Source organism: Rutilus rutilus, assembly GCF_951802725.1.
Source record: "Rutilus rutilus genome assembly, chromosome: 8".
NCBI lineage: Eukaryota > Metazoa > Chordata > Actinopteri > Cypriniformes > Leuciscidae > Rutilus > Rutilus rutilus.
Genome location: NC_140222.1, coordinates 32,174,100 through 32,186,825, shown reverse-complemented (window position 1 = coordinate 32,186,825; position 12,726 = coordinate 32,174,100). Strand labels below are relative to the sequence as shown.

General features: G+C 41.2%; 1 protein-coding gene across 1 annotated transcript; it reads left to right on the top strand.

Moving 5' to 3' along the window:
• Positions 1-3,018: 3,018 nt before the first annotated feature.
• fam20cl (family with sequence similarity 20 member C, like) lies at positions 3,019-12,528 on the top strand. Its single transcript, XM_084416539.1, has 11 exons — positions 3,019-3,150; positions 3,226-3,606; positions 4,595-4,770; positions 5,425-5,503; positions 6,200-6,292; positions 9,095-9,210; positions 9,295-9,475; positions 11,158-11,267; positions 11,469-11,550; positions 11,653-11,712; positions 11,788-12,528. Exons 2-11 carry the CDS (start codon positions 3,230-3,232, stop codon positions 12,035-12,037), a joined length of 1,524 nt encoding a protein of 507 aa, XP_084272665.1. The 5' UTR covers positions 3,019-3,150; positions 3,226-3,229; the 3' UTR covers positions 12,038-12,528.
• Positions 12,529-12,726: the final 198 nt, after the last annotated feature.

Here is a 12,726-nt window from a genome sequence, read left to right as displayed (position 1 = left end):
GACCAAATGTTGTCATCATTTACATAAAAACAGATATTTAGCAGAATGCTCATGCTGCTCTTTTACTTTCAATGGAAGTGCATGGGCACAGGTGCTGTCAAGCTCTAGTAATAAAAGTTGTTCAGAATCTCCTCTGCTGCAGCTTTCAAAGATTGGTATTAGGGGTGTCGCAATATACCGGTATTGACGATAATCGTGATATTCAAAGCATGAAATATCGACATCGTGTTAATTTAGAGCAATACAATATACCGGTTTTGGCGATATTGGCGTTTTCTAGACGCAGCGCTCGTCCGCGCCCACGCAGCTAGAGTGAAGCACTCTGTCCACACCCGAAAAAAGTAAGCTGAGCTCGCCAGTATTAACAACAGAGTTCTTCGGCTTCAAAGAAAACAGCACCTTAGAGGTGGTCGCACACCGGACGATAAGCGCAGCGCCACGTCTTTAAAATTCGAACACATTCTGTATGAGTGTACACACACCGGACGAGAAGCGCAGCGCCACGTCTTTAAAATTCGAACACATTCTGTATGAGTGTACACACACCGGACGAGAAGCACAGCGCGGTTCTATTCGGCGTCTGTCCGCGGCGCCCAGCAACGGCTCAGGACCTTGTTCAAAATCCTGCCGCGACACAGAGCGCAGAAAAAAGTGTTCAGATCACAGACTCAGCAACTATTGTATTTAATTGTACAGTATAATCATAACATAGTACAGACATTATCTCAATTCCATAATGTCCTTAAACATAATGATATATATTGCTGGCCATAAACTGAGAAAGTGCGTGTCCGGTGTGCAATACCTCGAGTTGTCATAGACGCGACGCGGCTATTATTTTACTAGTCATCATGGAATGGGAAACGTGACATTAACTGTTAACAGGGGGTTTCTGTGTTCATATATTTAATAAAGGGTGATTATTAAAATTAAGAACCCCGTTTTCTTTACTCATCTTATTTTTGTATTTGTATTTGCACTTGATTTTTTTATTCAAATCTGCTATCTGCATGACTTTATTGGCGCCAGTGCAACAACAGGTTTAAGAGCTTTTCAGTTCTTCAGGAAACCTTCAGACAGTGTTTGGCTTCAGTTTGAAACCAGATAAACTTCACATGCTTGTCTTCCTTCACAAAAATTTGCCATAGATTGAGTACCCCCCCATAGATTCTATAGATATCGCGATATATCGATATCGTGAATTCTTTTGGCCACAATAACCGTGGTGTGAAAAATCTAACATCGTGACAGCCCTAATTGGTATATTAACATTATATCACTTAATGAAATATACGGTTATGATTTGTACAATTGCAAGCACCAAAATCATCCCGTAATACCGGAAAAAAACATAATTTGGGTTTGTACGAATTTTTCACGCTTGAAATGGTGGAATGCATGTTCCTGCCTGGCGTATTATAAAACCACAGTCAATCTTTTGGTCTGCAGCACTTAATGAAAACAGCCTCCCACACTCTAAACAACTTTGCTTTAATCGTTTGGCCTTCTGGCGTCTCCCTTTTGATCAGCTTAATTTCAAAACTGTTCCTTAGCAACCCAGATAAAGACATAATAGACCATCCACTTATACTGGGTGCTGAATGATAACTAATTATATATGTGTACATGCACTTCTGTGTGTTTACCTATCTATATATGTATCATCATTGGCTTAGAGTAACGCCATACACTTCGCCTTTTGCTGTGTATCTGATTTCTGATTGCATGCCATGATGCAAGAGAAATGATCACAAAAGCACCAGGCGGTGTGAGGTGTTCTCCGGGTTATTCATCTGCTGGGGCACGATTAGACGTGAATGTGGGCGCATGTGTGCTTGAGAGATGCACATGCCTATCTGTCTCAGATTTACCATGGTGAGGAGGTCCCCCGTCAGATATACAGGGTGAGATTATGAGACCCAAAAGAGCATTTGTGCACCTGTCCCACCTGATTCGGAATGGTCTAGTATAGACTTTGGATTGTACTCTACATGGCAGTTAAAAATGATTTTAATGTGGAAGCATATAACAGGGAATACTGGGGAAAATAAGACTTCAATGAAGGAGCAACATTTCATAATTTGTTTGTTCAGTCCAACCAAGGATTATTATTTTTTTGCCTGCTTTTTTATCATCAAGAATGTAAATGGTTTTATGTTTAAAAAATTGGAAAAACAAACTGTTGAAAATAAAAGATATAGAATAATACTAAATAAAATATAAATATTTTATTACATTTTCACTTTTTAATATTATAATTTTGTTAAAATATTCATATTTTATTAATTTGATTTAGATTGATATTATAAAAAATATTTTCATTAATGTTAGCATTGACAACAGCTTTTTTAAATCAAATTTCAGTTTTTTCTATCATGAACAAAAAAAATTGTGTATAAAAATGTAAAAAACAAAATACTGAAAATAAAATATTATTTATAAATATATTAATATATTATTAATATATTTGTATAACATTTTATAATATTTTTTAAGTTTTATTTTAATATTTTTTTCATTTTATTTTAATAATTTTTGGTAATATTAATTCAATTATTTTCATCAATATTAATAGCGTTGTCTTAGCTGATCTGATATACTGTAGATGGAACTGGATAATTTGTTATTAAATTGTTTCTTGTATAATCTTGTCCTTGCCTTGCATAATAATAAATAATTCAGTATGAATGTCAGCTATTTTTTTGGATTAATTTAAGTGTAAGTTTTCATGGCCAAACCCCCAACATTTGGAATCACTCTCTGTAACATACTCCTGGACAAAAAATTCAGCACATATCGTCTTCATAAATTCCCGATGTGACAAAAAAAGTGCACAAATGTGCTGGGTCGCAGGAGCCTAGAAGACAACTTTGATAAAAAGTGGCACAGTTTACCCCACTCTCCCCTAACAGTCAATTCAGGTTCTTCTGAGAAGAGAACAGACTACAACTCTGACGTGTGCTAGACGTTGCAGGGGGGAAAGTAAACACATCCATTCAGATCAGCCTAACCTGGCACCTCTCCTCTGTAATGTTTGAGAGAAACAGGGAGTGCAAGGGAGCAAACAGGGGAATGAAGGTCTAAAGGACAAACTGAACTTCCTTTTAGTCCAGGCGGACGGAGACGAAAACACCTTAATCTGGAAGCCGGGTATGTTTTGCTCTATATTCTTTAATACGGACGACTGTAGAGTTGAAATTAATTACCTTTGGCATCTCATTTCAGTACAATGCGAGTATGCACACGTCGACGTTCACAGACACTGCGTATGTGGCTATTAATTGTCTTCCTGAGTCTGCATTTGCTTGTGGTTTCACTTGTCCTGTCCACATACCACACTACTTGTGAGCCCCGCTCACACCCTGACATCCAGACCTCCATCAGCTTCTTCATTCAGAATACATCTACTTCAACAAACACAATGGCTGCTGCAGGAAGTGACACCCTGGAGGTGGAAATAGACAGCGCAACAGGTGACCTTGCCAAACTGGAGGCTCTGTTCTCCCATCCGCTGTATCATATGCCCACCCCACCTGTGCCTGATGGTGATTGGTTGCTGAAAGTTCGAACGAAGAGAAAAGAGGAAGGGAGTAGCAAACAGCAGTGGTGAGGACTTTATTACGTCATTTATTTTTATTATTTTTGGCTACATGTGGCTTTGCTTGTTCTTCCAATCCAGGCTATATAGTAAAACCTACTTGAAAATCATGTGAGTGAATTTCGAGTGAGATCTTTTCAATGGCACTGTTTACACCTGGTATTAAAATGCATTTTGTTTGATTGGATCACAAGTAGACGAGGGAGACACATTCCCGTTTACACCTGGTGTTTTAATCTGTCTATTTTGTCCACTTTCGACCACTTCTGTCCTGATTTCTTCGAGGGGAGGGTCTATGGGTGGGTAAATGTATGGGATTTCCGATCTTTCGATCTAATGGACGAAATAAGCTAGAGCAATTTACATACTGTATGAACGCAAAAGGAGACGACAGAAAAACATACGGGGAGCAGCATCTTTCGTTTCTGCTCTGATAGCCGCAAGACTACGCCGAACGCTGTGAGTGTGTGTTAGAAATCAGGAATGGTGAGAGAACATTGTGCTTGGTATGTTTTTCGTCTTCAAACCAAATTTGGGTTTTCAGCCGGTAAAGTTTAAATCCCGTCTGGCTAGCGCATTATGTTTAGACATTAGGTCAGTAGGGGGAGAGTAAACTGTCTTTTGTGGCTGTTAGAACACATTCGACCACATGAGCGTTTACACTACGAAAGCAATCCGGTCGGATGCGTTTTCAACTACCTCTGGAAGTGTCTGAAAGTGGACAAGCTCAAAACTTTTTAGACCCCGTTTACACCTGCATTTAGCGTTGTCCACTAATCCGATCGACCAAATCGCTTCTTAATACCAGCTGTAAACAGAGCCAATGATTCAGTATAACTTGTTCACAAATCGGTCTGTATCAATATAATCACAGAAAAAAAATCCAGCATCCTGGACTCTAGATGTCAGTATAAAGTTCTTAGTGCATAATAATTGGTGCACCTTTAATTATGATTGCTGTACAGTCAAAAACACACAAGTGATTCCCATTCTTAGGCTGAGTGCTAATGAGGACGGCTATGATCCTATACTCTGGAACTCCAGTGTTGAGACACATCCGCCTTGGCTCCGGTTTCACCTTGGTATATCTCGCTGGCAGATGTATCAGCACAAAGATCCCAACCTGTCAGCGCTGACTCAGCAACTGGCCTCCCACCGCATCGTCAGTGCAGGTAGGTGACCTTACATTTTGCAAGGCAAGGCCTTTATATGAGAAAGAAGGAGGGAGGAGGGAGGTGTTTAGACGTTTCCATCTTCCAGTAATGTAATAAGTAAGTAAATTGTGAGACAAAGTTTAAGGTAAAATCCCATTGTGAGATTTAAAAAGCAGTTCAACCATGCAACTCTCAAAATAGATTAACAGCATTTTGTTGATAAGAATGGAGTGTAGGTTGAATTGATCTTGGAGGACTCGATCTGCTATACACTGCTGCTGGACATGAGCACATGATGTTTTCTGAGATGATGTTTTCTGCTGAAACATTCTTAAAATTACAGGGATTAGGAAGGTAGTAGAAGATCTTGACAGGTGTTGCTGGGGAGGAGGAGGGCATAATACAATTATCTTGGCTCAGTACTGAACTGGACCAGGTTGAGATGAAAATGAATAAGATTGTGTATATATAGGAAAGAGAGATGAATTGGTTGAACTTTGCATTTATGAAAAATTAAGTCAAAATTATGAGGTCAACTGTGAGACATGAAATTATGAGAAAAAAACATAAAATGAATATTACATTTGAGAAATAAAGATGCAAATATGAAAAAATAAAGTTGTAATTGTGAGATATGAAGTCTCATTCACAGGTTTTTATGGTACTTTTCAGTGCAAAAATCAGGTGGGACACAGCTGAAGTTGGTGATGTCATTTCGTAATTATGGACAGGCACTCTTCAAACCCATGAAGTAAGACCCAAGCATGTGCCTCTTAGTATAACAAGTCATTATATTTGTCTATTTGTGTATGTATATATGAGTATAGTTAAAGTGACTGTTTGATAGAGACATTTTCTATTTACATATTAATACTTAAAAGCATTCAGTGCTGTAATGAGTGAGACATTCTGATTTAAACCACAGACTTTTAGACTTTTAAAAACTTAGGGGCTGTTTTACAGTACATAATGCATTTTTGCATTGCACTACACTGCTTTTCCATTGTTTTTTAACATAAACACAGACAGACATTGTGCTTGTGTTTTTTGCAGAATCTCACGCATGGCACGGTGATCTAAAAATGTAGCGCTCAGGTTAAAATTAATTTGCACTTTTTCAATTTGACTGCCCTGTGTCTCACATTTTTAAATGCAAAAATGGGTTCTGTGTAAACTGGCCCCAACCAGGATTTAAAAACATGAAACACAGGGCAGTGGAATGAAAAAAAGCCATAAGGTATAGAGACAATAAAAAAAAAAAAATATATATATATGAATGGAACTTTTTTCGAATGTTGTGTCAAGTGCAACAATCAAACACTGGAATGCAAAATTGTGCAATGGTTGTTCTATTGAACTATTGAACCACCCCTAAGACATTGTAAGAAAACAGTAAAGTAGCACAGATATGTTAATAAAATTCAAGATCATTCTTGTTCAACTGAAGACAGGAACGGCAGGAGGAGACCAATGTGAATCTGTATTATTTCTCTGACTTTGAGAGGCACAATGCTGAGATCGCAGCCTTCCATCTGGACAGGTAAGAGAGACTGTATACTACATGTACAGCCATATAATTAATTTGTAAGTGAATTGTTTTTATGAGTCAGTTCTTTTCAGTGAATCAGTCAAACTGGTTCACAAATCACTCTGAATGATTAATTAGCTAATCACTCTGAATCAAAATTATATAAAAAATCCTTATCCAGTAATCAAAGCAAAGACGTCCAAAAAGTTAATTATCTAAAATTGATCATGTAATATGCAGTGTTTGGGAAAGACATTTTTTAGAAGTAATGCGTATAAAAGTAACTAATTGCATTACTTAGTTCCCTATCAGTTAATCATGTTCAACGTTACGTCAGAAGTGAACTGACGAATTGGGATCTAGCCTGAGAGCCCAATCACCTTTGAGTTTAAACAAAACAAGCCAATGAACATTGACAAGCGAGATTTGCATCACGAGCCACGCCCCCACAAAGCAGGTATATAAGGATGCACGCTGCTCATTAAAGCTTTCGCTTCGGAGCTGAATGTTCCATGTTGATTCTGCTCTGCTATCATCTGTACGAGTGTTCTACAAACCCGGAAGAAGCTCTCCAGAGAGTGTTGGTGTGACGGCACGTCAGTGGTGGTCGCCATTTAAAGAGACATTTCCTCTGCATTCATTGCAGTTGAAAACGTCTTGGTTACGTATGGTAACCCTCGTTCCCCAAGGAGGGAACGGATACGTACGTATGACGAATTGGGGATCTCGCATGAGAGACCAATCCACTTTGAGTGTAAACTAAACGAGCCAATGCACAGTGGCATGCGATAATTGCACCAGCTGCTGTGCATTGCGGCGTGAGCCGAAGGTGAGCAGAAGGTGCGTCGCATCTTTGTTTTTCCGCTGAGGAGCCGGACTTGTAACTTGGCCGTACAGCAGAAGCTCAGCAACTGTGGCGATGGGACGTATGTCTCTGTTCCCTCCTCGGGGAACGAGGGTTACCATACGTAACCGAGATGTTCCCTTTCGTCAGTCACTCTCTACGTACGTCAGATATGCTGGCGAATTGGGGATATCTACCAACACACCAATGCTGCTGCGCTTCCAGCGCTCCGCTTGAGTCTCCTGGCCTGACCGCCGTGTTGGGCAGAAGTAGGAGCTCTAAGCAGAGAAGTTCAGTCATTGATGTTCCGCAAGATCCACTCAGTGTGACTTATTGGATAACGCTGGGAAAGCATACCCTTGGAGAAGGGGAAGCTGCGAAAGCCACGTCCTACCCCGGAGGGAGGTAGTGTGGCGGTTACACATATGGACTAGCCGAGCAGGGTAGTGCAACATATGGCAGTCTCTGGGTTAGACGCAACGTCTGAGGAACTCAACAGAGTAGCCATTTCTGGGAACACTACTTGAGCAAATAAACGCACGTATACGCCCAACTCCATACCGAGATAAGAGATCCTCTGCACAGGGGAGAGTTTGCTCTTGTCCCAGTTGACCCGAAAGCCCAACAGGCTGTGGTGTCTGAGCACCATTTCCTTGTATGCACACAACTGATCTGGTGACTGAGCCAGAATCAGCCAGTCGTCGAGATAGTTGAGAATGCAAACGCCACGTTCTCTGAGTGGAACAATGGGTGCCTCCGTGACATTCGCGAAGACACGCAGCGACAGGGACAGCCCGAAGGGTAGGACTTTGTACTGATATGCCCGTCCCTCAAACGCAAAGTGCAGGAACAGTGTCGAGGGAGAATCGAGACATGAAAGTACGCGTCCTTCAGGTGGATCTCTGCAAACCAATCTCGGGGACGGATGCATTCGAAAATGCGTTTCTGCGTTAACATCTTGAACGGGAGCTTGTGCAGGGCCCGACTCAAGGTTCACAAGTCCAAGATTGGCCATAACCCACCGCCTTTCTTGGGTACAATGAAGTAGGGGCTGTAGAACCCTGTCTTCATATCGGCTGGAGGGACCGGCTTGATCACGTCCTTCGCCAATAGGACAGATCTCTGCCCGCAAGACAGGGACATCGCTGCTCCACACAGAGCTGAAGTGGATGCCCCTGAACTTGGGAGGGCGCTGGGTGAACTGAATCGCATAGCCGAGTCTGATGGTACGGATGAGCCAGTGAGACGGGCTGGGGGGCGCTAGCCAGGCTCCCTGACACCGTGCAAGCGGAACCACGGATGTACCCGGGGTGGAGCAGCGAGGTGAAACACAGGGACTCGACTCAGGAGGCACTGAGGCGGCCCGAAGTGGGGTCTGAGTGTGCTGTGCAACACTAACTGGTTCCAGGGTGGGGTAGAGGGTGTGTGGGAAGGCCTGGTGCGGTCCCTGAAACGCACATTGCTGCCCGCTGGCGATAGAGGGGGACATGAGTGGCAGGGCATGGAAGCGTCGCTCATTGCAATCTGTGCCCTCTTGAGACCCAGAGATAGAGAAGCTACTCTTACTGAGAATATGTGTATCGGTGACTGAGATGCCAGCGGCGGAACAGAATTTGATTAAACAAAAAATATTCCGCCTGGCCCTCCACCAGGGAAGAGCAGCTGACTATTGACTCTCAGTCAATAAATGAGAAAACAACTTGTTACTTATTTGAAAAAGGATTGGGAAAAGATATTTTGTTGTAAATTTAAAAGTAATGCGTTACTTTACTAGTTACTTAGTTTTAGCAAGTTACATAATCAGATTCGTTGTTAAAGTAATCTGATTATGTAACTTGCATTGTAATGTGATACAAGTACACTGGAAATAAGATCACGCTATTTTACATTAAAAAAAAGGTTTATAGTAGACATTATACTGCACATTCTGTATTCAATACTGAACATAATTCTTTTTCTTTCAATTTAAGGATACTGGGTTTCAGGAGGATGCCTCCAGTGGTTGGGAGGCTTGTTAATGTAATAAAAGAGATCAAAGATATCACCACTGACCATAGACTGGTCACAACATTTTTCACGTCCCCAGGTTCGTCCCACTTGACTCTTCTCCATCCCTTCCTCTGAAGCATGCTGTATTTGTAAGTCACCATCTGTCTTTTTCTTTCTGCAGTGGGGAATGTGTGTTTTTACGGCCAGTGTTCCTATTACTGCTCCACGGAGCATGCAATCTGTGGGCGTCCCGTCATGATTGAGGGGTCTTTGGCTGCTATGCTGCCAGATCTGTCATTGGCACATCGCCGCTCGTGGAAGAGCCCCTGGAAGCGGTCCTACAGTCGAAGCAATCTGGCTCTGTGGGTGGAGTGTGTGTTCGTGTTATTTAAAGGGATAGTTCACCCAAAAATAAAAACTTTGTCATCATTTACTCACCCTCAGGACATTCTAAATCTGTATGCTTCTTCTGTTGAACACAAAATAAGACATTTTGGAAATATGGATATATCACTAATACAGTGAAAGTGAATGGGGTCCACAGTTGTTTTCTGGACCCCATTGACTTTCAAAGTTTCTTTTTTATGTTCGTCTTTGTTGTGTTTTTGTAAATATTTAGTAGACTTGTAGTCAAGACCGCCTAAACCGAGACCAAGACACTACCAAGACCAGAGGGTATCGAGACCAAGACAAGACCAAGACCAAGACCAAGACCAAGACAGACCAAGTCAAGACCAAGACCAAGTCGAGACCAAGTCGAGACCGGAGGGAAAAAAAAATAGACTAGTGTTGAAGCTAAGCAATATGAATTCAAGAACAGCAGCATACTAGGGTTCAGCCGCAGTTTACATTCAATACATATTAGATGGTATTACTTCAACTACACAGGCAGAACAATACAGAGACAGACCATGTCATGTGTGTGACTGTGAGCTCACTGTAAATGTTTTTGCAGGGTGAGATCAACTATGTGTAGCAATTGCATGACGGCTGTTACTGCACTATTAGAGGATTGAGACTCCCTTAACTTTTGTGTACTGTTGAGGACTGACATGACTGGTACTGACTGGTTCATCTGACAAAACATCAAACACCTCCAACACCATCTTGCTCCTCCAACAACTGTCTAAAGAATGAGAAATATGTAACCAATTGAAATTATACTTAATGTGTAGATGAAATCGTAACATCAAATTAAAGATACGCAATTATAAACTTGGATTAGGCCTAATGTTTAGTCAACACAACGGAGATATGCAGATATTTAAAAGGCCGTTTATTTAGTCTAACACCATCTTAAATACAATACTGTAATCAAACAACACACATGCACACACACACACAAACACACAGAGAGAGATATCAAAGACAAATTCATCTAAGCAAATGTCTGCCTATATCTGCCGATTTCGGAGTCTCCAAATTAATCCATTCTGCAACTTTTAAATACATAATAAAATGTTTAAAAACGAATTATAGGCTTAAGTGCAGGATCCGAAAGTTGGTCGTTTTGTCGCTATGGTTACACACACACACACACACACACCGTTGGCGGTGCGCTCAAAGTCATCTGTCAGTTGTGCAGTTACCCAAAATCTCCTGAATGAAGTTAAAACCCATCATGTCACTGATATGTGTTTTTTAAATCAAGTGATCAAAGTGCTCGTTGCCGCTGCGATCAGTGGCGCGGATAAAGTGTTTTCTCGTATATTGGGCGCACACGCCGCACTGTCTTCACTCGGACGCGCGCTTCAATCCGTTCCGTTGCGGATAATAATGTTGCATTATCGAACGTTGTGTCGTCGTGGATATTGTAGTAGCCTATTGTATTGCTAAATCCCCGACCACTATGTCGGTCTGAGACAGCGAGACCTAGACAAGACCGAGAGGTCCGAGACCAAGACAAGACCAAGACCAAAGACCTTCAAGGCCGTGACAAGACCGAGACCACGTAAAAGTGGTCTCGAGACATACATCACTAATATTTAGTGTGATTCACAATTGAGGAACCACAGTAGCTAACCAATGTTTATTTCTGTAACAGCTGGGAGACAGAAACCAACTACTGTGACTCAGTAAAAAAGTCTCCTCCCTACGACCGAGGCACTCGATTGGTGGATCTGATTGACATGAGCATTCTTGACTTTCTCATGAGTGAGTAATGGATCAGTTAAGATAACTCAAGGGTGAACACTTACAAAAAAGTACTATAGTTTTCTATGTATATCACAGAAATACCATGTTTTTGGATTCGAACCATGAAATTCTTTGAATTACCTTGCTTTCCTTTTTAAAATCTACTCTCTTTTGTTTAATTTTCATGTTTTCCTGATACTTTCCATCTACCATCTTCAGGTAACATGGATAGGCACCACTATGAAACATTTGAGAAGTTTGGCAATGACACATTTCTTATACACTTAGATAATGGAAGAGCGTGAGTATTCAAAATCAAGAATCCAAGGGGTTTTCTGACGAAGTTTTGTTTGGCTCAGTTTGAACGGGCGTGATACTTCTGTGTGCAACTTATGTGTTGCAGGTTTGGACGTCACTCCAAAGATGAACCTTCCATTTTGGCTCCTCTTGTGCAGTGCTGCAGGTAGAGTGAACATGCTGTAAGTAACAATTTAAAGGGGGTTGTGTTTTTTATCAGCTTCCTCGTTCTTTCCCTCAGGATCCGTCGTTCCACTTTGCTTCGTTTACGTCTGCTCTCTCTCCCGACGTATCGGTTGAGCGATGTCATGCGTGCATCTTTGTCTCAGGATCCCCTTGCAGCAGTGGCACCCCTCCTTACTGAGCCACATCTTTTGGCTCTTGACCGTCGCCTGGCAACAGTCATTCAAACCATCCAGGACTGTCTGGAGCAGCATCAACATCACAGTGATGTCATATATGATGACATCACTGATTACCCTGGGGCTTGATGTGATATTATTTAGATATATGTTGAGTTGTATAACAAATCAATGACACATTATAGGGTTGTAAATTAATGTTAAATAAAGGGGATTATAACCATCTGCGACCAGTTGCTTGTTGCATGACTTGAGACAAAATTGACTCAACTTTTTGGGAAGTGTAACGCCTAAAACTTGAAGCTATAAAACATGAAGATGCTCATGTAGCGGATAGTTAACTGTCGCTGCCCAATGTAAGAACTGATTTTCCTGCTAAGCTGAGATAAAACTCACCCTGCAATAAAGCAATAAACACACCCTGGACAGAAGATCTCAAAGAAAGAGCAGATCCCCCCTCTCCCTCCTCAAGTCACCAAAAGTTCACTGAGATTGTCTATACAGTGAGGAAAATAAGTATTTGAACACCCTGCTATTTTGCAAGTTCTCCCACTTGGAAATCATGGAGGGGTCTGAAATTGTAATCGTAGGTGCATGTCCACTGTGAGAGACATAATCTAAAAAAAAAAAAAATCCAGAAATCACAATATATGATTTTTTAACTATTTATTTGTATGATACAGCTGCAAATAAGTATTTGAACACCTGCCTATCAGCTAGAATTCTGACCCTCAAAGACCTGTTAGTCTGCCTTTAAAATGTCCACCTCCACTCCATTTATTATCCTAAATTAGATGCACCTGTTTGAGGTCGTTAGC